The sequence below is a fragment of the Physcomitrium patens genome, chromosome 14 (assembly GCF_059467195.1).
Source record: "Physcomitrium patens ecotype Gransden chromosome 14, ASM5946719v1, whole genome shotgun sequence".
Taxonomy (NCBI): Eukaryota; Viridiplantae; Streptophyta; class Bryopsida; order Funariales; family Funariaceae; genus Physcomitrium; species Physcomitrium patens.
Window position 1 is genome coordinate 15,449,806 of NC_143423.1, and position 27,433 is coordinate 15,477,238.

The window sequence follows — 27,433 nt, forward strand, 5'->3', positions numbered from 1 at the left end:
TAATATCTATCGCTATCATGGATTACCTAAAGATATCATATCGGATAGGGGAACTCAATTTGTGTCAAGATTTTGGAGGACCCTTTTCAAGATTTTAAAAGTAGACATAAAGCTATCTTTGGCTTTCCATCCTCAAACTGATGGACAAACAGAGCGCGTAAACCAAGTCTTGGAGCAATATTTAAGGTGTACTATCAACTACCAACAAGATGATTGGACAACCCTTCTGCCATTGGCAGAGTTTACTTATAATAATATGGAAAATTCTTCCATGCAATAAACACCTTTCTTTGTCAATTATGGCTATCATCCACGACTTGATACTTTTGATTTTTCAAAAGTTGATAATCTTGTAGCAGAAGATATGGCAAATCGGTTGTCAGAGTTACATGCAATAATGAAGACGCAATTGAAGGAAGCTCAAGAACGACAAAAGATAAACGCAGATCTATATCGTAAGGAGCAACCACAACTCAACGTGGGTGATAAGGTATGGCTACTTCATCGCAATATCAAGACTACTCGACCTTGTGACAAGTTGGACTATCGTAGGCTTGGCCCCTTTTCTGTTTCTGAACAGATCAACCTAGTTGCATATCGGTTACATCTACCGAAGTCAATGAAGATCCATCCTGTATTCCACGTGTCTCTTCTTAAACCATATAACACAGTGGATATACAAGGAAAAAGACAAATGCCACCGCCTCCTATAGAAGTAGATAATAATGAAGAATTTGAGGTGGAAGAGATATTAGACTCAAGGCGGTGCCGAAATAAGCTGGAATATCTTGTTCATTGGCGCGGATATGATATTAGTGAACGCACATGGAAGCCAGCCAGGAATCTAGCAAATGCATCAGCTAAAGTCAAAGTTTTTCATCAACGACATCCATCAAAACCAAGATGAAAATCTCTCTTATAAAAGAGACAAGATTGAGGCAAGATAACATTCAATTTCCTATCCTTGTTTGTAACTTCTTTGCATTTGTGATGCTAATTAGATGGAAAGCCAACAACCAGCGGATTCAACTCAAGAACCTTCGTTTGCTGACCTGCCGGACGAGACATTACGATTGTCACAACCTTCAAGACGACGTAATCGAGATGAAGATCTTCAAGAACGACATGTTCTTCCTCGAATAGATGGTGAGATACAACGCGTTTGGTATCACGATTTGGGAAGGGACTTCCGATGTTTGGTGATTTTGTTAGAGGTAGGAACAACTCCTGATGGTGTTCCAAATATTCTATTCGAAGGAAGCTACGAAGGCCTCAATAATGATCAAATAACTGGGTGGTCTTCCCGCCCTGGTATGGGACACTACCGATGGTTGAGAGGCCCTATCAATCATCTTCGAAGAGAACAGAGATCAGAGTATGTGGCGAATATAATTTGTCGCATCATAGATTTTCTCAATATATGATGACCGCTCCTTGTGGAACTCGTCTCTAGAAGGGAGGATAATGTCACGGCCATAATCATGTAAGCTAATAATTACATATAGAAATAGGTAGAAGGAAGTAAAAGTAGATAAAAGTAAGTTAATTCTATAATATTTAATATAGAAGCTTCCTTGAAACTTCCTAGATGCTGCTTTGACTTCATAGGTGTCTTTAATTGACTTTTTGGATTAGAAACGTGGTCAACAAGTTGGCCATGTGCCACACATGTTGTTAGCTTGAAGATCAAGCTAACTATGTGGCCCACACATAGAAAAACTTGCCTTGTAAGTCAAGGCATGTGTCCTACAAAGTCAACACATATTGGAGGTCCTATAGAACGTCGCCACGTAGCCCCTAGTTAGATAGTATATATAGAGACAAGAGTGAAGGCTTCTTCACTCTTGTCAACTCCTTTCTTGCTTCTAGTCCAGGTTCAAGAGTCTTTAGTTTCTTGTCTTGTGGCAATAGCCATTCCAGTTTCCTTTTAATATACCTACTTGTTTATATTTTGACTCATTATATCGAGATAGCCTTTTTGTGTATATTTTCCCTCATCGAGTCTTTGTCCTTGATACTACATCTGCCGGCTTTAAATTGTGCTCAATTATACATGGAATGATCTTTCTAAATAATGTGGATCTTGGATGTCCCAAACGTCCATGCTAGAGAGAAACACGACTCTCTGAGATAGATGATGCAAAATTAAATATAATGGGAGGCCAAATCGCAATTCTGTATAAACCATTTTCTGTAGCAAAAGCTTTTTCAACAACTTTATGGTTCTTCGCAAGAACCAAAACTTCTTTTTTATTTAAAGTGGCGGTCGAGAGGTGATAACCATTAATACGCACATCTCGGTAGTTGATTAGACTTCGAGGTGTTGAGGGTGCAAACATCACATGTTTACATTTTATGATGGAACCCGTAGGTAATTTTACCATCGCTGTGCCCTCTTCGAAACAAAACGCATTTGTTCCAGCCATGGTCATCATATTTTTAGTTTGCCAAGTTGAAGATTTTTCAATAAAAAATCATCTATCTTGTAAGATAATATGTGTTATTGTAGAATCAATGAGCGCATCATTTGATTCATCATTAGAGGTTCTATCAATCATATAAGCCTCTAAGTCATTAACACCAATTGAATCCATGGACGCATCCATGGTATGAACTTCACGAGCCTCAGCTCGTAATTTCTTATTTTCTTGGAACATTTTAATAAAATATTTTGAAGTACGGCACGCATGTGCTAAATGTCCAATCATTCCACATTTATGGCAAGAACGCATCTCTGATTTTTGTTTTCTACTATAATTAATAGTAGAACGTTTATTCTTTCCATATGGATAAAAATGGTCTTGACTATGACTACCTTGATACTTATGAGCACGTTTCCCATGTTTATATAATTTCTTCTTAGACTTTGAAATATTAAGTGCATGAGATTCAGGAACTGTAGTTCCAATAGGACGAGCTTCTGCATTGCGCAAGAGTAGCTCATTTTGCTTCTCCGCAAGAAGTAAATAGGACATGAGATCAAACTGACTCTGAAATTTCATGTTCTTGTATTGTTGTGCAAGCACAGTAGATGCAGGAGGAAATGTAGAGAGAATTTTCTCAATCATTTCTTCTTCAGAAATGTTTTGTCCACATAATCGTAATTGTGAGATAATACTATACATTTCACTATTGAAAGCATTTAAATTTGGAAAATCCAAGACACATAAATGTATCCAATTATGACGTGCAGGTGGAAGAAAAATGGTCTTTTGATGATCAAACCTAGATTTAAGATTCTTCCAAAGTTCTGCAGGGTCTTCCATTTCCAAATATTGATGTTGTAATGCAGGTACAAGATGACGACAAAGGAGAAGAAGTGCTTTCCAACGAATAGCAAGAAATATAGAAATACTTGTTGTAGGAGATTCTTCAAACATAATGGCATCCGAGAGTTGTTCTGCAAATAAATTTGCTTTTGCCATTTTTGCCCATAATAGATAATTGTTTCCATCCACAGTCAATGGTAGAAATAAAAGAGCTTGAAAATGTTGGGATGCACTGGTAATAGTTGGAACCATAGTAGAAGCAGTTGAAGATGTTGAAACACTTATTATAAATAAATCTATAAAGAAAATACAAGATCAAGTAGAAAAGTTGAATAAAACGTACCTTAAAATATAAAGTCAAATAAAATGATGAACTTGAACTTGAAAAAACTAATATATATATATATATATATATATTTTTTAAGGAGAAAGAGTTGTAGATTAAGGCAGCAGAACAGCAATAAAATGGCGGCAGCAGGTAGCGGTAGGGCGGCAAGGTGGCAGCGGTGGGCAGCGGCGGACAGCAGCGGCGGGCGGCGGCGGGCAACGGCGGACAGCAGCGGCTGGCAACTGCGGGCAATGGTGGGCGGCAGGGGCGGGCAGCAGCGGACAGCGGCGACGGCGGCGGCAGCGGCGTTAGGGCGGCGACGGCGGCGGGCGGCAGCGGCGACAGGATGGCAGCGGCGGATTCGGCGTCTGTTCGGCGGCAGTTCGGGGCGCAGTAGCGAGCAAGCAGAGGGTGGATTTGGGCTGGATCAAGTATTCAGAGCAAGTAAGGCAGAGAGTGGAACAAATGCTCTAAGCAAGCAGCTAATGTGTGAGGAGCCAGCAAGAAGAACAAGATCATGACCCAGACACTAAGCAAGGGTAGCAACAGGTTTGAAGAGTCAAAGACTAGAGCAAAAAAAATTGTGATAGTGTGTAGAAGAGAATAGTGCTGATAATGTGTTGAGAATGTTTTGAAAGACACAAGAGTAATAGTAAGTCATACACACACAAGGGTTTCTAAGGAGAGAGCTTCACACACACAAAAATCTATTGATCTGGTTGTATCTCGTACACAAGAAGAGAGAAGATAAGAGGATGAACAGTACTTCTCCACTAGACTCTAAATACTGTAGCTATAATAATTACTACAGTGTACAGTAAATATTATGGAGAGCCTCGGCTACATTTAATGATTTCAACAATTTAGAAACTATTCCTGTTGGAACACACGCATGTAACAACTCCAGAAAGTGAACACCGAATGACAGCGTAACTACTGCCTTTCCATCCACAACTCACTGACTAAGAAGATGCATCACGTCTGGTTTAAACACTCTTTTTGTTTCGGATGAACTTCCGCCCTTCTTCGTGGTGGCCACTACTCCATTCCTAATAGTAGAAGATTTCTTGGCGTCTCTCACAGAAATCGAGCCCCTAGCAGTCACTGTTCTTCAGTCACATGAAGAGCTTTCTGACAGGGATACAAAAACTTCTGTGATACGAATTAGTCGAGTGTCTGAGGGCCATGTGTTAATTCTCAGATCAAATGGGTCACAAAGAGTTGGGATCATGTTGCACAGAGCTCAGCAGTTGGTTACGTACTGGTATTCCGAATTAACTCTTATCAGTTCAATTCTGAACGATAGACGGAAATCTTTACAAATACTGAAGTCCCTGAGACCTTGGAGCTCAACTAGAATACAACAAAATTAGCTTACTGAAAAAGGGATTTTTCAGGTGCTAAAATTGTTCAAGCTGGAAATGTTTTTGCGCAAGTTTGGTTGGCATTTGGTTGAGACAGCAATTAGAGGCGACTTCGAATTTGTATCAGTAACTTGGACCCACATAGGTGAGGTACTCAACAAAGCAGTGATCATTTACATGGGAATACTCAAAATTACCAAGACGAAAGTAAGGAATGATTCCTTTATTTCGCAAATTTATGCCTCTGATATGTCATGACTCAAGATTCTTTACAACATCTGGAAGACTGAGAATGCTTAGGATTGATGCTCATCACCCGTTACTACCCAACTCATTAGCATATTCGATGCTTTTAAGATGTTTGTGAACGATGCATTCATCATGCAACTGCACCACCCCTGCTGAAATTTCAAGCATGATGTGATTGACGACACTGACTTTAAGAGGTGAACCTTCGCCTTCATCTTCTTGCATCCTAAGATCGATAATACTTCAAAGGTGAACCCAAAGTCTGGTCGAATACCAACGACACTTCGCCTTCGGCAGGCATTCTAAAAGTCGTTTCTAACTTTTCCGAAACCTAGTTAGAGCAATGTTAGGCGCTTTGGTCAGCAATTCCAACCTGGTCGGTGTTTGAGCCATGAAAAACGAAACGATTTTTTATGTGCAACTTGCTTATAACAATATAGAATCCGATGTAAATTATTGAAATCCACTTGATACAAAAATAGGTGCATTCGGCTAAGCTCTGCTTATTCGCAGCCCATCGCAGAGGACCTTTTTGCGGTGGGTTTTTTTCCAAAACTTCAAAGGCTTTTTCTTTAGACTTTAATTTCAGTTTTCAAGGGAAGCACACCTCCCCATGGCGACTCATGGAGCTAAAGAGCTGAGCTGCAGACATGATGACGATGCTAACAGAAACGTCCACCAAAATGGAAACAGGAGAAGTTGTGTAATCCAAGGTGACCCCAGTTATCGTGAATACCATCAAACATCACTACAAACCTGCTTGATTCCATCCCACAAAAGCAAACGAAAGAGAAATCCACCGAAGGGCTGCTCACGGAACTACAGCACAGTTGCTTTCTTTTGCAAATCACGAATCCCAAGATTGACATCGATTACGACGTAGTCGAGCAGAAAAAGCGGTGCCTTGAGCGACACGCCTTCCTTGCGTGCGTAGTTAGAGGGCAACCGACGCAAGAAATCAAGGCCCTATAGACCAAGTTGTTGCGACACCAGGGCATAAAAATTGACGCCAGTAGGTCACACATAGTGTATGTGTGCTGGAGGGGTGCGTGGGGTAGTGGGGTGCGATAATTTTCCTAGGTTACATCCCCAACCTACCCTCCTCTTCTCCACTGTTAAAATATCACCGGAGGCCGTGTGTTGTGCACAATCACATTCCCACGTTCAACACTGGTAAACCCACAAGCACGAAGATTCTGAGGCGAATTATCCCAAGGGAAAGCAGCCGATAAGTTGTGAAGTCTAGCGTGGCAGATTGCATGAAGAATCGGAGATCTGTGAGGAAGACGAACACCTCCACACAATAAGGCCAGCGCATCTGCGTGGCGAAGACTGCAGAAAAGCACAGGAGGCGAGCTCAAAGTCCAGCAAGTCCCACTTCTGATCCTAAAGCTCCGTTTCACGAGAAGTTCGATCCATGTTAGTTCGTATCACATTGTCGAAACCATCACGTATTCCAGAGATCCTCCAAATCAACCAGCATTTGTCAATTCATACACTGCTGCTCAACTGGCGCAGCAGATAACGCCGCAACCTACATTGCCTATTTCGGCACCATTCGGTTGCTCAGATGCGAAAGAAGCAGCGGATCTTGTGCTGAGGATGACTCAACTGCATTCCCAGCTCCACTTCAGACACAAGCGATGAGATCTCAGAATACATTGCACGCAGCGTAAGCTCTGCGAGCCGCAGTGACGAAGCAAACAGCGAAAGATATGATACATTATGCTAAAATCAGCTTAAAATATATATTTCCGTCTCTTGATATCATGCTGGTTAACTTTTCTTTCTGTAATTAAATTTATTAAACAGAGTTAAAAAAAATTACTAATCAGTATTAAGCTTGGGGATAATTGCAGTGACAAACCTATAATCCAGTGCCCACTTACCGACAATGTGGACGAACTGTGATTACAGTTCACCCTCGATATGTGTTACCCCGATAAGTGTTAAAATCGCACATGTGTTAAAGGAAAGTTGTGCTCCCTCCAAAAAATATACTAGTAATTGTTAATTGTTAAGAAATTCTACAAAAATTATGTTCCCTTCTAAAATGAATTCACCTCAATAAATATTAATTTGGATGAAAATGAGGTTATGAAATTTTATAACTTGAATGAAATCAAATTAGATCCATCATGTACATATGTTGTGGTTTGCATTTACAATATTGTATATAGTTCATAATATCTTCACACATCATCAATTCTACATTATACATTGCACATTTCACATCTTGCACATATTACTAACCACAAATTCCATCAATCTCTTTAGGATTTGAACTTCAAGCTTTCTTACATTAGTGTCATTACATTCCAATGTTATATTATTTGAGGATTTAATGATGTTATGATGTTGTGAAAGATTAATAACTTGGTGATTTAGAAAGGCTCAAAGTTTAGGTCTACAATGAAGAAAGGCTCTTAATTTATTTTAATGCAAAAGAAAGAGATCCTCCAAAATCATCAAAGATTAGTATCTAATAGACAAAATATTATCAATAGGACTTTGACTACATAGGCTAATTCTACTTATCATGCTCTACTTTTGACATGAGCATTTGCAAATTACTAAAGATGAGAGATTTATTGAATATTGATGTCCAACATCTAGTTGTCTCAAAGTACATTAAGAAAGCTCAATGTCCACATATAGACTAAGCTATTTTCACTTAGTTTAAGCTTATGGAGAATCATAATGTTGCTTTGTAAGATGATCTTGTAGTTGTTGTTGCAAAGAGATTTTATGGCACAATATTCAAAAGAAAAGATAAGAAGGAGCTTTAATTTATATATAGGTGGATGGACAAATTCAAAAAGAGATTTTATATCAAGGAATATACTTGCTATAGAGAGGATACATGTATTGATACTTCCCTTGAGGCCTTGAAGAAGAGGGAGGAAATTGAAATATTAGTGTCTCAGTATGCTCTTTTTCACATATTAAATATGGATGCGACATGTCTCTTTTATAGGATTGAACCAAATTATACACTTGCTACAAAGATGTTTAGAAAGAAGAAGGAGAAAGAATGCATTATTATTGCACTTATTGCAAATGTTGATAGTACCATTAAATTTCTCTCTTTGGTTATTAATAAACATGTGAAGCTTTAGAAATTTTCATGTAGGCACATTCTCAATCCAAATAATCTTGAAATTAAATAGTTTGCTAATAAGAAAGCTTTAATGACTATGTGTTTGAAAAATTTATACTTGATTTTGAAAGGAAGATGGTTGTTGTACAAAAAGATAAGATATTACTATTGGTTGATAATTTCATAGGTCACCAAGTACCTATTGTAGGTGCACAATCAAAGATGACTAGACTTAAATTCTTACCTCCAAATACTATAAGTAGATGCCAACTCATAGATGTAAGAATTATTCCATTATTCAAAGTTCAATACTACAAGAAGCTCATTCAATATCAAATAGATACTCTTATAGAAAATAAGATAAAAAATATTGATGTAGATTAATCTATGACAATGCTACAAAATATTTGGCACATTGGAATTACTACATCAATAATCATGAATTATTGGAAATACACAAGTATTTCTTTTCTTTTTTCAATTATTTTTGATAATATGGAAGCAAAGGGAGCAATCAAGAAAGATAATGAAGCTCACAAAGCAATATAGAAGAAAGAGACTAAAGAAGTTACTACCTTACTAGAATAAGTGACATTGATATTCATAAAAAGTGAAACTAAATCTATTATGAATGTATATGAATTGATCAATTATGAAGGAGAATTTCATCTTAAAAACCCCTACATACATATTGAGAAAAAAATTATAGATATGTTTATTAAAAGAGATGATGCAATTAACAATGAATCCATTGAAATAGTTAATAATATGTAAATTGGTGATGTGGTGGTAGATAGAGTAGGATTCAAGGATGTTGAAAGTGCATTAGTTACCTTGAAAGAATTTATTGGAACAAAGGTTTGTTGATGTTACACTTCTTATCCAAAGCATTTGAACACTTCAACAGAAATTAGGAACTTAAGGTGCACAAGAATCTCATCAAATTCCTTTATATTTGTTCTTCCATTATGCTTCGATGTGATGACATTCATATCTTATGTCTTTTCATTCTTTTTGTGTGTTATTGTTTTTAATTCCAAAATCATGAAATTATTATTCAGGTAAATGCTACAAATTGTCTATCCTACCACAAAAAAGTGTCATTGCGTTAAAGTGTTAACACCACAAAAGTGTTTCAAGTTTCCTTGCTCCGAAGTGTGGACTGTACCATGGATCTGACACCCACCTTCAATCGTGACTTTGGATCTTTCGAAGCGTTCCGTTCTGAAGCCAATGCACAAAATTTCATCAACTCGGACGGTGGATTTGAGGACGCCTCTTCCTTCATTCATCCACTCATCGTTGGTCACGCATCTCCGACGAAAGCGAGCTACGGTTTATCCACATTGTCGGTAAGCGGGCCCTGCAACGCTCAGCCACGAGAATAGCAAGCTATAAATGTGACTTTGACAGGTCCGGCTCTGTTGCATACTTATGGTCAAATGCGCCATCGAAAGATATCTTCAAGTTCGACGGTTTGGCCGAGTGGTCTAAGGCGCTGGATTTAGGCTCCAGTTCGAAAGAGCGTGGGTTCAAATCCCACAGCCGTCAAATACTGCCAGAGGCGTTATGTACGCTGTCAACATACAAGATAAGTAATGTGACTAATGTAGTTGTTGAGCATCTGTCATGAGTAATTTTAAAACTGCCAGCCTTGCAGATAACTATATCCACTTAGTGCTTGTACACCTGTCCCAGTTAGTTGTAAATATCAGTTCCCATCGATTCATGTGCCTGTTGTAGCATTTTTACCAGAAGTCCAGAACAAGTTCCTAACGAATTCAAACTGGTACAACCTCTTACCACAACACACTCTGACTTTGTCTGCAGTACAGCTCTTTCAATCTGCTACTTGTGGTCGAAATTCTTGAAATAGGTGGTCCCATTCGGCTGGGAGTTTAGAGCCTCATTTACTCCTTGTTTGCAATTTGCTTATTGTATCTGCAGTGGATTAGCCCAAACGCCACTTCCCCAATGACTTCAACAGACCTGGTGGAAATTCAGCACAAGATCCATGAGAATCTACCATGCATTACCATTGCTCGAGGACATCACAGTCCCTCAAAAAGGCACAACAGAGATTGCAGGACCAGTAAACACAGCACATGGTGCCAAGTAGCTCGTCAAGAAAATGATGATGTGTTCCGACTCAGAGGAGCACTGATTTAACTTTCAAATAGAACAGGTGGTGGTCATACAAGCAGACCGCTCAAAGCTGTTCTTCACAATAGAATTGTACCCTCAACTCTATGATACATTTCACAAGGTGAAACCTCATGAACTATCTAATAGGAGATGATCCCTTTTAAAACTGCTTAGGAGTACTCTAACCGAGGTAATACTGCTGCAAATATGTCCACCGTAATTGAGGAGGAAATCTAATGTACATCAGATCATTGAGACCTGAGTTTGATCCCCACATCCGTCCGACATCTTCGACGCCCTAGAGGAACTCCGACATGGCATACTCCATGGTCAAGTGTCGTGGCAGAAGGGGGATGTTAGGGTTCAGCTTAGGTAGAGCACCAAAAAATCTGGCCTTAAGCGCCATAGCTACAGTTTTAACGATCTTGTCATCGTCCGCAAGAAACTCACGGTAGATGAAGAGGCAGTAACTCCATCTAAATTCAATATCTTCCTCGCGAAGACTGCGGAGGGTGCGCACTATTCTATGCATCTGGGAGGAAGGGAATACATATAAACATCTACTCCAGTCGATGAGAGTGTCGAATGGAAGGACGAAATTGTCAGAGATAACGACAGGAATTGAACCAGCAGACAAAACCTCCAGGAGCCGAAACGAGCTTGACCCTCTTCCAGCTGAAACTAGACCGAATGTGGAATCCATCAAGTCTTCGAACTTGTATTTGTCGTAGATGGATTGGTCCCTTGCGCAGTCAGATCGGAGTTCGGGGTGCTTGAGCATAGCTTCAGAATTCAGGCCCTGAAAGTGGAGCCCACGAATTGAAAAAACACATTCGACAATTAATAAGCAACTCCAAGATGTAATACAGGATTTGAATAAAACTTTTAAAGTTGCAGAAAACTGAGGATAGAAGCCAGAAGTAAAAGTACCTGGTTGCAAGTGGTAGCAACAATGATATTCTCTCCATTGTGCATTGATCTCAAGACCGCGTTGTTGCGCAATCCCGACCTTCCCAAAAACCGGGTTCCCGTGAACGTCAAAAAGTATTTCCTTTCTAGTGCCTTGCGTCTCTGCAACTCCAGATAAAATTTCCTCTGAGGGAGAGGAACGCTAATGTCGAATCCTTCGCGGTAAGTCGTTCGATGCGTACTGGAAGTCATTGTGGACGCCATTTCGGCCACGTCTGGAATGAGGGTTTTCTGTTTGGCCCAGTTGTCTGAGACGGAGATAATCACATGGTTCAGACCGTGATTCCAGTATGGCAGAGTGTTGAAATCGAGAGCATGCTCAGCTCTGGTGTCAACGGTGACGAAAAACAGGCACGCTTTCGATGGGTCCACAGTATAATAAGGACTTTTCTCCAATGCTTGTTTGAAGTACCATGCCTGAGAGCTAGGCGAGTCGTAATGGTACACCAGAAGCTCCTCCATGCCGTCGCAACGAGAGTAATCGAAGCAAGATCCCATTGAGCAATGAGAAGATTCGGTTGGGTTCCTGTTTTCCTCAACTTTCCTCATGGAAGTATCAAAACGTGCCGGATGAAGATAGACGGGAGGTGAAGTGGCATTCGAGGTTGGACCTCCACCAGATATAACATAGGTTCCCATGTTCACAACACTCACTATCATCAGTCCCAACAGAAGGAAATTGAAGAGCCCGTAAAGTATTTGTAAGTAGGTGGAGATCTTCGGCTCCGGTGCTTCTTTGATAGTCGACATCTTCGACAGCTCAAGTCACTAACCAGGTGAATAACTCACCGTTCCTGGGATATCCGTTGCTCGAACAACTCGGCAAAGACTGTAATCTATGCAAACCACCGCCGGTCAGAACTTACAATTGGTTTAGACATTCACGCCAAAACGTGTGGTGACCACCACAAAATCGATGTGCATTGGCGCCAGGCTTGCACAGTCGAGCAAGCTCATATTTCTAAGATGACGGAAACAGGGAGCTCTGTCAGCGAGGAGTTCACGAATCGCAATGAATTCATAAATGGCTGGACAGCAATCCAATGCTCGACAGAAAGCCTCTCGAGATAATGAGTTCACTCGTACTCCAGCCAACTGTAGACCAAAGTCAAAAACTTAAAACTGTCCCAATCAGAGGAACGCAACACTAATGTCGACGGCACACACTCAGCGAAATCCTCTGCTGCTGCTCACGCGCCAGTCGCGCAAACCCTTCCCAAGCGAGCGAATCATTAACAATCTATCCAAAATCACTAAACAAATCCTGTTGATGAAACTCAAGCACAGCCGACGAACGCAGTACGCTGGAAGCGTCAGGAAGGAAGACGAATTGCATTCTGGAGAAATAGAAATACAGGCGCCAGAAATGGCGGTTACTGTACAGAATGTTGGCGAGGAGAGAAAAACGTCGGCGCGCAATGGATGTGAAGGACCGAAAATGGCGCAGGCCATGAGTTTCTGAAGGACACGAGGAACAGGGCAGGAAGAGGGGCTGGATGCGGGAAAAAACTACAGGTCTCCGCCAAGGTGCTGGGGCCCTGGCACCCCGCAAGCTCGACGTCACGACGACCTCCCATCGTGGCCGCTCACTCCCGCACAACATCTGACACAGCCCCGGCCCCTCCCCTCCCTCCTCCGCTGTGCGACCCCCAACCAACTACCGCGCGAATTCGAAACCCACCACCTCGGTGGCACGTCGGGAATCACTTCTTCCGTGAGATTCGCTCCAAACACCAACATTTTCCTTCCAAAGTCACGTCGCAGATCCCGCCCACGTTGGGGTTTAGTACGCTTCAGTAAACGAAGGAACTGGATTCACCACAAGGGGGTGCATGCACTTGGGGGTACAAACAATTACATGCAATAAAAATAAAAATAAATGAAAAAAATCACCCTCATACACTCTGCACTGGACAGAAAAGGATCCTTGCGACTTGAATGTGGGTTTGTCCATTGGGAATTCGAACTTTGCAGGCTGCCACGCGGGTGAACGTCCCTATTAAAAGGGGGATCAGGTGAATTGTATGCCTCGCCGTAACTGAGGGAGAAGGGCCCGCAAGCTCCTTGGCGTTCATGCCACGAGCTTGTTTCGCATACGCCACGTCGTAGTATATTTGATTTTACTTTACGGATCAGACTGGGTGTGGCCGTGGCCGTGGGCGTGCTGATCCCTCTTCATCGCTGCCACTGTCATCAGCTAATTTTGTCCAGTTCTTGGTGGCGGTCTGCAAATTCGTAGCACTGCAATATTCCAATGGAGGGCGGGAACGAGCGGAAGGGGGACGGGTCCTTGGTGTTCCTCACCAACAATCTTCCATTCTCAGCCTACTCCTGAAACCCTAATTAGGGTTATTGCACTTGTACAATAACTCTAATTTGGACTGTTGTTGTTGATCAAATTTTGAGGTGCACTGTATTGGCACATAAGTGTATTTGTGGGTAAGCAGAAAACCCATAAATATATTCTTATCGGTGGTTAGTTTTTTTCTTTACTTTTGTCTTTTGAAAGAGGTATCTTTGAACTCCCTAATCGTTCTTGTTGTGATTCTCCATTTATACATTTCTGTGCCAAAGTTGGAAGATGCATGTTTTGGTTTGAAATATCAGTGCCCAATATGCAATACAAAAATAACAAAGTTATATTTTCCCCATCTATGGATTTATTTATACGAGTTCATTCACTCAAATTTTAAATTCAAAGTCTGTAAAGAGACCATGCGTCCCCATCTCAAGATTTTGCATTTATGCTACATAGTTTTAACTAAATGACAGCATTTTTTAAAAAGTATCATGGTCAAATGACAAGTTTATAAGTATAGTGTGGTTATAAATTAAATGTGATTGTAATCTGCTCAACTGTAGAACTAAGGATTAAATAGAACCTCTCACTCCTGGATACAAATCTTGTCATCTAGAATTCTTGCAAGATGTGATTACTTCTATACTGTATCACAAAACTGGTGGCATATCATTCATTTTTCTTGTAGCATAGTGGTAATCATTTTTAAACAAATTAAAATTAAAAAAAAGGAAATCAATCCTCATATTTATTGACTCAATTTGTCAAGTGTGTGAATTACAAATCCGTAGGTTAGTTAGTGAATTTTAATTGAAAAAGTTTCCCCTATTTTATGTACATTCATTCTGGCTTGTAAGACTAGAACAAAGTCCAAAGTCAGTGGGTTGTACACATTATTGTTATTATTATTATTACTGTGCTTGACATTACACTTCACAGAAATTATGTTATCAACAAACAAGCAAACTTCATCCAATAAATTTTGCTAAATGAATCATACTGTGAGCATGTTTAAAATGCAATATTTTGTTTTTTTACGTGTCAACCCAGTTTCAACATTGCGATAGAGAGATATAATAATAACGAGAAAAAAACAAAACAGACAAAAAAATATTCTCTCAATACACAATTCATCGTCATTTAGGAAAACACATGTATGATAAATCTTTCATCACATTCAGAGGCTACTCACATGGCACCAACAAATTATCGAAAGTAATATCATTCATATCATGACTACATTATTTTGCAATCAATCTCATCCCAAATATCAACTAATTCAGAAAAAGAAATATTTACACATACAACACAAATAAGTAAATAAATATCCCTGATTGAAATAAAAATCAAAGGTCTAAAAGTACTTTTAGGTAATCAAGAACAACATGTTCCACTGGCAATTGAAAGACAGTGTTACTAAAGTTGGCCGAACGAATCCCGGCTGTGAGGTTCCACCACTATAATTTCGCAAGGATAAAAGTTATGGGGACAATAATAAATCAAAAACAATTAACAAACAAACACCATGTCAAAATATTTCTTAAAAATAGGACCCATTTACAATGTCCCTTTTATTTTCAGTTAATGAAAAGGAATAATCACTGTGAAAGTTGATGAGGTTGTCAATGCACGATTGAGCATTAAAAGTAGAATCTTCAACGGAATCCGTGTTTCCGTGAAGGTCGGTGGTAGAGACAACCAACTCTGCAGAAGCTTCATGTTGTTGCTGTTGTTGTTGTTGTTGTTGTTGTATATTTATTTATTTAATTTTCCTTCCTTTACTTCAGTCAGCAGAGTTCTTGTCTTTACCCTGCAACCACCGTCAACACAAGAAATGAAGAAATCTTCAAATTGCAAGCCATGTAGTAGCCCAATCAACTGTATTCTATTGCAGAGTTGAGCAGAGAAAGATCATTTTTTTTGAGTATCGATACCCACCTTTGCAATGCAATTGCTTTGCTGAGGTTTGCAGTATTTTTGCGACAGTGAAGTAAATACCTGTCACTGAAACGTGCAACAAAGGTGACGTTTCGGAGGATCATACCTCTGATGAGATCGAACAAAGCTTGTGTGCACATACATCAGTCGCAATGCAATGTACCTCTGCTCGTGTTGTCACTAAATGCTCGTTTCTGCGTTGTCGGGATTGTGACTGATAGTCTCTGAAGCTTTCCCTGTACATTGATTTGGATCTCGCAACCACCAGATCCTGAGTGGTGGCGAGCATTGTCTTCGGAGGGTGGTAATAGAATCAGCTGCATCATGCCTGTCTTAGCAGGAAACCCAGAGCGATATTCCCTCGACATTGTCAGTGCTGATCAAAACTTAATAATGCACAACCGCAGATTCTTTTCGCTGGACTCTACAACCGGATGACAAGCTAATCTGTGCAGCTTGCCCAAATCTCTTTCTGAAGACACGCCTTACGTAGCTTAAGACGACAGCAAAGGTAAACTCGGTGATATGCCTGCCTTGGAGCCACTGTCCTCAATGAACATGGTTATCTAATCTCTTTGATCGTAGCAACTGGAGATGACGAAAGGGCAGACGGAATCTCAGGATGAAAGTTCTTTAAAACAAGTCTCAAGATTCAGCTCGAAAGTTGCAGTAATAGTTGAATATTGAAGACCAGCTAGTTGAGCTAGGTCAAACGTGACACTCAGTGTCTACACTCACATTTTTTTGAAGACATCTTCATTTCTTTTTACATGTGATGCACCTGAAAGAACGCTGAGTTTTTGAGGGTGTTGTAAGAATACATTTGCGATTTGTTGCAATATAGGCCTGCTAGAAACATGACAAATTTGACGGCACAGAAGTGAAACTTCATGCTTCATGCCAAGATCTGAGACGCACGAGATACGATCCTGGGAGTGCAAGCTAGTAAAGAGATTCTGCAGCTTGCGGATGATATCTAGATCCACGACACGAATACACGAACTTGAGGAACCTGATAGTCGTTCTCACACAACCCAAATCTTTTAAGACAGAGCAGTCAAGCTGAGAAGGTGGCATGATGGCAAGTTCCATAATCGACTTATATCCCATTTCCAAAGCTGTAAGAAAAGCGAAGGACAAGCGCCCTCTTTCAAACCATCTGGAAGAAATTGAAGCATTTGCCCAAGCTCTCACTGCTCAAACTATGTCTGCCATTCCCTAATTGAGTTGCCATACTCAAGGGATTATTCTTTTGAGGAAGCATCTTGATCCATGGATTCATCTTTTCTTATACGCTACACAGCATTTTGATCATAAGTGAATCGCAACAGTTGTCTGAGAGCATATTCCTCTTCCGTTTGTTTATTGAGTCATACAATAATTCCTAGAAAGGTTTTCTGTGCTTCTGAATTACGGAAGTGCTTGATGTCGTCCAGATTCTTCATTCGACTCCCAAGAACTTGAATTACGATTGGCGGTTGCGCACGGGCACAGTAGGGGCTATCGGCACTGTTGACAACGTACCAACAGATGTTTGAGAGGGATTATTTTGCCCCATGTTGTAACCATGCCCTGGGTATGACACCGGCGTCAGTGTTGATGTGGGTGTTTGCATCCGCATCTGGCACAATTGACATAAAAATGGCCATCGGAAATTGCCTCCCTTGTAGACACTGAATACTCGCCACTGATCCTGCACTGTTTAGAACCATTTCGAGTCCGACCTGCAAGACTGGATCGAAACTTATATCCTCAGATTGCTCCAGTGCCCTACTCGAGTCCCCAATTATAACCATGGGAAACTTCTCATAACAGCAACAAACGTCGTTCTCTTTTCATACAACACGCCACTTCAATACAGTTAAATGCCTAAATCCAGCCACTTTATCAAAACTACAACCCTCACCACTAAACTTCCTAAAATATTTGCAACTCTCCACGCTGGGTTGATCTGAGGCGAGATCCAACTGCTTAGAAAGCGATTAGAGGGTTCAACTGGTGAAGAAAATCATCGGAACAAACAAACAAACAAACAAACCCAAATTCCACAAACCCAAATTGCAGGTTGATCAAATAATGCTCAAGACAAGGGGTTGAGCACTCGATGTAGATGAACGTCGTTGCCCATTGATGAATGTATAGACCAGCTGACAAAGGGCGCACACACATCTTGTCTCTTGATTGTCCTTTTTGTGCTGTGATGCATCGTGGAGGCTCTCACCGCCCCTGCTGACATGTTGATTGAGCTACCAGTTTCATGAATTGTATTTTGCTTTTGTACAAAGCTGAGAAAACATTTTGGCATGGCTGACAATGAAGAGTGTGCCACGCTGATCACCTCAATCTTCGAGTTGGGCTCTGTTGACGGTTGAATCATGGTTAAGGCATAAGGCGATTCAGCGTTTGGAACAGCTATTCTTCCGAGCTTACGTAGAAGGGTCTTTTAAAAGACTTGTCCAATCATTGAACGCTGCAGGTTCGTAATGAGTGGATTAAAGTCGATTATGCTGTTTTATTATTCAATTATTCACCTTGCTTGGATTTTTTTCATAATTGGTGAGTAGAATTCGAATTTTGTCATCTTAGAGTTTTACCATTGGGCATTTCTCTGATGTGAGACGAGCATGTCGGGGTTTGAAGCATTTTGGGAGCTTTTTTGATCGGCAACAGGTGATGTTAATCTGTTTAACACGTTGTTCAGAAGTGTCGTTTCACATTATTTGAATACTTAACATTGTTGGCCCATTTACATATTGACTTACCTTTCATTCTGTACCTTAGAAGAGAGAAGAAAATCGACCATGAGCAGTTCCTCGACTAAGAACTCTTACATTGCTGGGTCATCCAACGCCCAAGGTTAGCTCATTCTTAAATCTCGAATTGTCATGGTGATCTACTGAGTACATGGAAGTCTTAAGAGTCAATATCTTACACATACCAGTTGAATTCCTGTACGTTCATATTTTGAATATCGTGTGTGAGCTGATTGTATATCATTGCATATGCTATTGCTGAAAGATGCGTATGAAGGATATAAAAAAATTCACATGTAGGGATTTGCCAGTTATTTCCAGTTAAAGTCCAACCGCTCCATGGTTTCATCTGGAGATCCCTAGCGATTCTTCAGATAAAAACCTCCTGTTTGATGTGTCAACCGATTATTTCATTCCTCGATCACACCCTCCCAGTGGTAAATATGAGGTTTAAGGTTAATGGCACTTATGGCTAAGTTTCGTTTGCAAAGAACTGTTGGGGAAACTTGGTCTGTATTGAATCATTAGTTTCATCTTTATTCATGCCTTTTACCTTTCATTGGCGACTAAATTAGACATAATGATATAGGCTGGACTATAATACATTGAAGTGCCTCAATTCTCATCTTTATTTGCGTTAAAATTTCTTCATTTTGCAGCTGCGGAGGAGGACCTAATCTCTTATGTGGAGAAAGCATATTCTTTGCTAATGTCCGCCAATATGAAGGCTTTGAGGTTGATATTTGCGGTGAGTTTTAAAGCTCTTCTTAATTGTGTTTGAATGTGCCTACTTGATACGAATGCTTTTTCTTGTATATTCTTCAAGCCAATCAATTTGATAATAAATTTTCCGTTCTAATCAAATCAGGAGGTTGAGGTTGTGAATGTTTATTCCAGGAAATTCGCTTTCCAAAAGCACTTGCCAAGAGTACATATTTGATTTGATAAATTCCCATGTACTGTGTGAGATTGCTGAGGCATTTACTGCGTAAATAGTAGTTTTTTATAATATGGGAGACATTTACGATGTTTCACTAACAGTAACATAAACGAATTAATAGCCATTTAAATGGTCATACTACAGAAACTTTTTAAAAGTCCGACAGAAGAAGGATTTAAAGTGATGATGAACGAAGTGGATGGAGTTTTTGATCACTTTAATACCAACCAGATTTTAATCATCAAGAAGTCAATCAATGCATTTCTTGAAGGAGGCTCTTTAGACCTCTCAGAATTTCAAAGGGTAATGTAAAAGCTTTGGCTAACGCATGTTTTATATAATATTTGTACGGTGTTCTGGCTCTAAGCGACATAGTTTGGATCGTAATGACGTATAAATTCTGTAACGCAGTTGAACGATGAGCAAGACGATTTGGCCACAGATATTGAACTTATTATGGAGAGCACCAATTCAGAAGATCAGGCAAATCCAATGCCTGCGCAAAGAGCTTTACCAACCAGAGCTTCACAATCTAAACCAACTGGTGCGGTCCCCAGTCTGGACAGGTTACCACAAGTATTGAGATTTTATCTTCTTGAACTATACTTTGTGTTCGCAGAAAGTACAGGTTCAAGAAATTTTTATGACAAATTTTATTGTGGATGGCTGCAGTGGCAGCAAATCAAGGAAATGGTCTATTGGTTGGAAGGCATCGGTGTCAAGTGCATTGAACATACGACGGAGGCAAAGAATTAGGTAACCCTCTGAACGTGCAACTATTGATCTCTCCATATGAGGTCGGATGCTGGTAATTTCTTTTGCCGGTCAATCTGTTAGAATTTTCAAAGTCAATCATAAAGAACTAAGTCATCTCCCACTTAGATATGTAATTTTATGACGAAGTTTCTGAAGAATTTTTTGAGTGAAAATTTTGACTTGTCTAGTCCATTTTCTATGCACGTTTCTAATCTAATTTTAATTAATGATTATGAATGTGTGAAGAAATCCAAGCAGAATAATCTATCTACAGTTCTTACTCGTCAGAGTTATGTAAGACCGCTTTCATGTTTTCTATTATCCGGAGAAATACAAGGAACTTTGTTTTGTTTGTTTGTTTGTTTTTTATTTTATTTTATTTTATTTTATTTGTTTGTTTGTTTTGTTTTTTTTTTTTTTGTTTTTTTTATATATATATATGTTTTTTGAGTAAATCCAAAATATTTCAAAGAAAGTCATGGCGTAGAGGAAATTGCGTGTAACACTAAATAAAGGAGCATCGAATGTCTTTGAGATGTAGTGATGGTAACCATCACACAAGATGCTTCTGAAGTTCTTGAACACATACTACAAGGGCCTGGTAGGGATCGAGCAGTTAAAAAAGTAGCTCTTGGACCACTTGAAGTTGTTCCAAAGTCGAAGGCCACCAGAGAACATCTTCGTAACATTTTAAGGTATTGACGAATGCCCTGTTCCAAATTTTAACGTTTGTGGCAACCCTATACGCTGTTGAGAGGAGAATACTGAGCATTCAATTTAATTTTCTTTCATGATTTATTATTCAGTGTTGTTTTCTGCTTAAATGCTGTAGATTTCAGGTATTTCCCTCTATTCGGACGAGGTTGTGCTGAAACCTGAAAACTTCTAGTATTTTAACATGGTGTTTTGTTTTGCAGTTCGCATTACCTTTTAGGAGACCTGAGTTATGAACTTCAGGAGGAGATTATTGATGCCTTTCAAGATGTTCGAGTCTCAGCAGGGACAGAAATTATTAAACAGGGTGATGTTGCTGATAATTTCTATATCATTGTAAGCATGTCATTTCTGACAGATAGATTGCTGTCTGTGTATGTCTTTGCTAGTATATATTTCTGTCTTGTTGCGTGTTTTTATTTTTCTAGACTATCCGTTCTGGTTTTATAATCTCTGCAATTTTGTTAGTACTTGAGTGCAGTTAGTTTTTTTTCATCCTCTGCTGATGGTGAAAATAGCTTAAAATGTGGAATTGTTTTGGGGTTTGTTCCTCATTATCAAATTGGTTTAATTTAAAAAACAATGCTAAACCAAAGATTGTTGGCCACCATTGTAGGATGTCGGTGACTTCGACATCTTGGATCAAAAGGTGCTACTCTTTCGAAGTGTTTTAAGTGAACCAATTGCTCATCTCTGTGCAAGTTGATGTATATTTCATTTCGTTCAGTAACTCTGTGTTGATCATGTGTGCGATATTTGTTGAAGATTCCAGTAGCAAAGATGTAAACCTCACAAAGGAAGACATTAAGCAACAGTATACTAGTTCATGTGCGTTTAATGTTCATTTTCATGAAACTAGAACTAGCCCCTCAATGTTCTTAACGTGGATGGTTTTTCTGTCAAGGGGAGTGATCAAGGAATACTAGTGCGTACGAAAACCTCTGGTGATAGCCTTGGTGAATTGGCTCTGATGTATGACGCCAAGCGTAATTTTACTGCCAGAGCAACAACCCATGGGCTCCTGTGGGGCGTAAATCGTGCTGAATTTAAGTCGATCTTAACAAGGCATTTTTCTGGGTCACTCCTTGCTCAGGTTTGGGAAAACTCACGCTTTCCTTTTCACAATCCGGAATATTGTAGTCATGCTTAGTGGTTTTCAACATCATATCTCTTTGGGCCTTCTGCGATATATTCCTGCTAATTGCTAATCGACCGTTGTACCTGTGCTCTTAATCCTCATGTTCTTGGTTTGATTGCTATCCTCTGTTTAATGGGCAGCTAATTCGATGCAAAATCGAATTACACCAATTAAGAGGAAATTCGATAAGCTTTTGTTGTGAACATACCAGGAGAACTTAAATCAATTTAGTAACTAACCCTTTTACAGGTGTTGAGAGAGGCACCTATTTTCAAGAAGTTAGCAACTCGTGATATCGTAAAAATGTGTAGCAATTGTACCGTCTTGAAATTTCAGAGGGGGCAAGCTATCATTAAGGCTGGCGTGACAATGGATAAGGTCAACTATAATCTTGATTACGATTCATTTTTGAAACGCAGACACGGTGACTTCGGTTATTTCCATATGCTTTATTTAAAAGTTGCCCATGTATATGAAGCTATCAAAGCTTTGTAGTTTTACTGATCCATATCTTTATTCTAATTATGCCTGGTTTGGGGTTGGTAGGTGTATTTCGTGCAAGAGGGACAGGTAAGAATGACTTGGGGTGCAACAGTAGGAAATGCAATGCCGGGAAGAGGAGCTATCAGTGGTGAGACATTAGCTCTTTTGGATAGATTGGAGATCCTTGGTGAAGCAATACTTTTGAATGATGAAATCATTAGCTCATGGAACTTCAATGCTGCAGCAGACCAGGTAACTCTCAAATCTTTAAAGTTTCTTCTTTTGACAGAATGAGGCATTTTCGACCATATAAAACAAGCCTTTCTCTTCTTGAAATTGTCATGGTGTGTCTTTCGTTATGTACCGGATAGAACTAGATTGTAACTGGCAGGAAGATGGGAAAGGCATATGAATCGCGCCTATATTCAACTGATTGCGGGTTCATGTGATGGGCCAGACGGAGATCATATGTATACCTCGGACATTTTTCACCAAAGATGTTCTGATCAACATTAGAAAAGGCCTTCAGATACAGCTTGCATCTGTAGGACTTCAGCGAGTTCCTGCGTTTCTGGAGCTTAACAGTGATCAAATTATTCACTTGGCTCAAAAATTGTCGGAATCTAGCTATTCAAGAGGTGTACAACCATGACGAAAATACTCTCGCTAGGTTTTGTCAGATATTAGTTTGTTAAGAGGTCGAATTATGTGGAAATTTGTGTGCTTGCAAAGTGTAATAAATGGGTCGGAATAATATGAAGAGTACTAGAAGTAGGAAACTTTCAATTATGACCAGTTTGTCAAGACATCTAGAAACTTCAAGTCTAAAGCATCTACCTCAGAGCTTTATTTCAAATAATTGTGCTTGATTTCAAAATGGATGTTGAATTGAAACTTTTCCTCTTGACACCTCAATTCCATCACAGCATAACAGTTGATACATTGACTGAATTTAATCATGCTACTGACGAGTAATGTTGATGTTCATTAGGGGACGAAATCACAAGATATGGAGACATATTGGGTGCCGATGCTCGTATATATGTTGTTCAAATGGGAGTTATTTCAATGCACAAAGGTGCTGTGGATCCTAACCTTCTAAAAAATAGGCCTACTTCTTTTGCGAAGACATCTACATCTGGGACGCCGGTTCCATCCTCTGCTCCAGCAAGTTCGAGCTCAGTTTCAGCATCTCCTGTTGGTAAAGATGCGCCGGTGGCGCCAACTCAGGATCGGAAAACTACGGAACGACGGGCTATGAGCGTCATGCAGTACGTTTCTTGAACAGATCTCAAAGGCGATACTAATTACCTTGACATCAATTCATGCGTTTCTTCAGAGGCCCTACATTTTTCCGTATGATCATGTGTCCTTGGTTGGCTGAAGGATGCGATTTGACATAAATTCTAGACCTGGCGTGATATGTTACTCTGAATCAGTGCATCACCTTAGTGTAGCTATGTAGTGCATGTTATATCATATCGTTGGTGAATCCCTAATAATTCACCGAATTTGTGGAACTTGCATGAGCAAATGACGAATATTGTAGTTTGCAGAGTTGGTGCAGGGGCCCCAGCTTGGACTTTTCCTACATATGGAGTGTTTGGAGATGAATGTCTGCAGAATTCAGTGAAAAATGACCATCATAAAGCATCATACTACAATACAACAATTTCCGAATCACCATCGGGTGTAATAGTTTTATCCATCTCACTGGCTGATGTCATATCTGTGTTAGGACCTATTCAGGATGTTCTCTCTCGTATTTCGAACTTGAAGAATCTCAGGTGCCCTTTCGATTATTTCACTATATAAATCCAGTTTGTCTGTAAAAAGGTTAGATAAAACTACCTTACCACTAGAGACTGGCAGTTCTAGCATTTCACGGATGAATTGATGAGGTGTAACAGTGATAATTTTCGGTTCTAATGCTTAAGTTTACGGGCATATTCTACCATTTGTCTCGAAGCAGTTGACGATGTGTGTATTTTTTCATAATACTCGAATTATGATGTTTGATGCATCTTCCATATTTATAGACTACATGAATGAGCTAGTGATAGGGAGTAAAATGTGACGCTTCATTTTCAGGAAGGTGAAATATCTAGAATTTTTGACTCCCAATGAACTCGATAAACTATCACACTCTCTGGGTCTGCGTATTTTACGACCAGGAGAGGCCGTATATAGAGCTGGAGAGCCTGGGGATCGTCTCTACATTGTTAAAAGAGGAACAGTAACGGAGGTTTCGCAAAATGCAAAAGGTCAGGAACCTCTTATCTTGGGCAAGGGAGCTGTCTTCGGAGAAGATGCACTTATGAGCAATGAGGCTCGATTGGTCACCATGGCATCGGGGCCTGCCGAACCCCCCATGACAGGAGGTCCGTACCTGTCTTTCCGGCTCCCTTGCTATTGAAAAGTGACATTTTTTCTGTACACATGCCCCTACTAGCGTAAGTGAATCATCTTGGGATGGTACAACAGGTGCCGAACTCTTTTATTTGGATAGGGCCGTTGTAGAGGCTCAGTTGGGATCACTGATGGAATTGAATGAGATCAGAAAGCGTGAAATTGAGATGCGGGGTCTTGTGAAGAGTATAACTTTTGCTGAACTTCAAGAAATCGGACTGCTAGGAACTGGTTATCATCTGCACTTTTCATCTTTCCTTCAATTGCTTACTGTGAATACATCCACCTCAAGATATGCACCTCTGAATATCCATCTCTGGAGCGAAATGAGCATCTAATAATGCTTCCTGTGGAATGGCTCGTTTCTTTGTACCTTCAACAATTTTAGAAGCTCCCATGCATGAGCATTGTTTGAGGGTGCCAATAACTATCCATGAATGATACCTCGCAGGGTTGTTTGGCAAAGTGAAATTGGTTTATAGTCGAAAAACAAAAGAACATTATGCCCTTAAATGCGTCAGTAAAGCTAAGGTAACTTCTTTCGAAGGTGTGATGGCTTGTGGTGCATTTTCAAATTGTTTAACTTGTAATGACCACAGAATAGAAATAACACAAATTTCAACAAATGGTTGGTGTGCAACTGATTTCACAGTTTCATCACTTGCAGGTTGTGCGTATGAATGAAGAAGAACATTTGCGGAATGAGAAGATGTACATGGCAGAGCTTGACCATCCTTTTATCAATAGGTTGATCCGAACGTACAGAGACCAAACTCATGTAAGACCCTTACAAGCCCATCATGAAACTATAAACTGATGACTAGAGATACAAGATCGGATTCATTCTTGAGCGTCTCTTGATATGTAAATTAGATCATGTCCTAGTCCAGTAATTAATATCCTGAGGGGTGGGGGTGGGAGAGACATCACTTAAACAGGTTTATCTGTTGGAAGAGTTGACGACTGGCCGGGAGCTATTTTTATTCCTGCAACGTGTTGGACGATTGCAAGAATGGGAGGCTGCTTTTTATGCTGGAGGTGTCTTACTTGCGTAAGATTCCAAAAATCAGTTCAATTTTATCAAATAATGAGAACTATTAAAGTTCAACTCTGGACAGCTCAAGTCAAAAATATTTGCATGCTTCCCTGGCAAGTTAATGAACTATTTTCCCATTTTTGGAATGGAGGTTCATGCCAAGAATACTGGATTTGTTTGCAGATTAGAGTACATGCATGGAAAAGGTATAGCTTATCGAGATCTTAAACCTGAGAACACTTTGATTGCGGAAAATGGGTATCCAAAGTTGATTGACATGGGCTTTGCTAAGCGTCTGTATAACCGACGCACTTATTCTATGTGTGGTACGCCTGATTACATGGCTCCTGAGATCATCAAAAGACAGGGTCATGGCAAGGGCGTCGACTATTGGGCTCTAGGATGCATGATTTTTGAAATGATCACATGTACTAGCCCATTCAATAGCGGCAACGACCCGCCTCAGGTGCGTAAGATTGAAACCCAGAACCAACTTTCTGAGCCAAAATGTAATCAGCACCGGAAAACATCTCTATCACATGTTGAACTCCTTGTCAAGTTGGAATCAAAATCTGTGTTCTTTGGTCTCGTAGATGGTGTTCCAAAAGGTTGTCGAGGGCAAGATCAAATTCCCTCCTTACATGAGTGTCAATGCCGTTGACATTGTGCGGAAGTTGCTGGATCCGAACCCCGAGACACGGCTTGGAAACCAGAAGTCCGGCATTGCTGAAATAAAGGAGCACCCTTTCTTCACAAAAGAGATCAATTTTCAGCTTCTCATACGACAAAGGGAAGAGGCCCCGGTGAGTTTTTATCTTCTTTTGTAAACCATATTATCGTAGTGACTCGTGATTTTTTTTTCAGCTTTACAGAGATCAACTTGTGTGTGTGGACAAGCCCTCGTAATAATGCCGGTTTTTCACGATCTGCAGATGGTGCCCCCCAAAGTTGCAGACTTCAAGAGTTTGTGCATACCTGACGACCAGACTGAAAGGCCTGAACCCCCACCTCCAAATCTAACCAATTGGGATGACGTGTTTTAATTTGTAGTTTTAACTTTCAGAGGAAATTGCTGATTGTTTAGACATGCATAAATATTCTTTTAGCATATTTGAAATCACCATGACATCGTAAGCTTGCAACGACTTTGAATGATCTTATCACCTCATGGTTTTGCAAGTCGAATGTCTTTGTCTTCTATGTCGATTCACAGAACTGGGTCACATGAGATTTTGCTTCAAGATCATGGTTTCTACATCAGTGTGATGAAGTCATCTCATGCAGTGAAGCCCTTCCCTATGTGTTGTCTTTCATAAATCCTCATCATGTGTAAATGAAAATGTGTGTGTGTGTATATATATATATATATATATATATATTTAGGTTAATTCATTCAAGCTGTTTATAAAACTTATTTTGATACTTTTATATTGGCTTGAATTGCATCATTATTTACAAAGAAAGAAATTTATAAATTTATTTTTATAATATTAAAAAATAAAGTGTATGTTTTGTTTTTATTATAGAATTTAATTTGAGACAT

At 39.9% G+C, this 27,433-nt stretch overlaps 2 protein-coding genes, 1 long non-coding RNA gene and 1 other non-coding gene across 8 annotated transcripts; 2 read left to right on the forward strand and 2 right to left on the reverse strand.

Moving 5' to 3' along the window:
• The first annotated feature begins 9,781 nt into the window (after nt 1-9,781).
• On the forward strand, nt 9,782-9,861 carry TRNAL-UAG (transfer RNA leucine (anticodon UAG)). The gene has a single exon. It is a non-coding gene; the product is annotated as a tRNA-Leu (tRNA).
• A 572-nt stretch (nt 9,862-10,433) lies between these two features.
• LOC112290993 (uncharacterized) lies at nt 10,434-13,036 on the reverse strand. The gene is made up of 2 exons (XM_024537899.3): nt 11,386-13,036; nt 10,434-11,254 (listed from the first exon to the last, which is right to left on the reverse strand). Exons 1-2 carry the CDS (start codon nt 12,172-12,174, stop codon nt 10,754-10,756), a joined length of 1,290 nt encoding a protein of 429 aa, XP_024393667.1. The 5' UTR covers nt 12,175-13,036; the 3' UTR covers nt 10,434-10,753.
• Nucleotides 13,037-14,747: 1,711 nt separating this feature from the next.
• Nucleotides 14,748-16,029, reverse strand: LOC149987882 (uncharacterized). The gene is made up of 2 exons (XR_016506431.1): nt 15,825-16,029; nt 14,748-15,533 (listed from the first exon to the last, which is right to left on the reverse strand). It is a non-coding gene; the product is annotated as an uncharacterized LOC149987882 (long non-coding RNA).
• Nucleotides 16,030-18,077: 2,048 nt separating this feature from the next.
• LOC112291101 (uncharacterized) lies at nt 18,078-27,230 on the forward strand. Of its 5 annotated transcripts, none has more exons than XR_012218847.2 (24): nt 18,078-18,137; nt 18,443-18,517; nt 19,074-19,162; nt 19,499-19,657; nt 19,766-19,920; nt 20,027-20,110; nt 20,357-20,404; nt 20,716-20,805; nt 21,028-21,160; nt 21,441-21,473; nt 21,729-21,917; nt 22,212-22,340; nt 22,509-22,697; nt 22,903-23,083; nt 23,437-23,716; nt 24,002-24,232; nt 24,537-24,826; nt 24,930-25,085; nt 25,306-25,385; nt 25,522-25,632; nt 25,793-25,905; nt 26,074-26,096; nt 26,254-26,356; nt 26,484-26,624. XR_012218847.2 is itself a non-coding variant. In XM_024538098.3 (24 exons), the coding sequence occupies exons 2-24, from the start codon at nt 18,463-18,465 to the stop codon at nt 26,931-26,933; spliced, it is 3,399 nt and encodes a 1,132-aa protein (XP_024393866.1). In that variant the 5' UTR covers nt 18,078-18,137; nt 18,443-18,462; the 3' UTR covers nt 26,934-27,230. The 5 variants fall into 5 exon arrangements, 4 of the variants coding, with proteins under 4 accessions (XP_024393866.1, XP_090112157.1, XP_073394573.1 ...); XM_024538098.3 differs by adding an exon at nt 26,823-27,230 and having other exon boundaries at nt 26,074-26,356; nt 26,484-26,693; XM_090256031.1 differs by adding an exon at nt 26,823-27,230 and having other exon boundaries at nt 19,586-19,657; nt 26,074-26,356; nt 26,484-26,693.
• The last annotated feature ends 203 nt before the right edge of the window (nt 27,231-27,433 follow it).

Coding starts and splice junctions, on each gene's coding strand:
- LOC112290993 (XM_024537899.3), bottom strand. CDS start 12,174: ATGTCGACTATCAAAGAAGCACCGGAGCCGAAGATCTCCACCTACTTA. Junction 11,255..11,385: donor TTGCTACCACTTGCAACCAG/GTACTTTTACTT, acceptor CTCCACTTTCAG/GGCCTGAATTCTGAAGCTAT.
- LOC112291101 (XM_024538098.3), top strand. CDS start 18,463: ATGAGCAGTTCCTCGACTAAGAACTCTTACATTGCTGGGTCATCCAAC. Junction 21,474..21,728: donor TCGACATCTTGGATCAAAAG/GTGCTACTCTTT, acceptor TTTTCTGTCAAG/GGGAGTGATCAAGGAATACT. Junction 26,357..26,483: donor GCGGCAACGACCCGCCTCAG/GTGCGTAAGATT, acceptor TTGGTCTCGTAG/ATGGTGTTCCAAAAGGTTGT.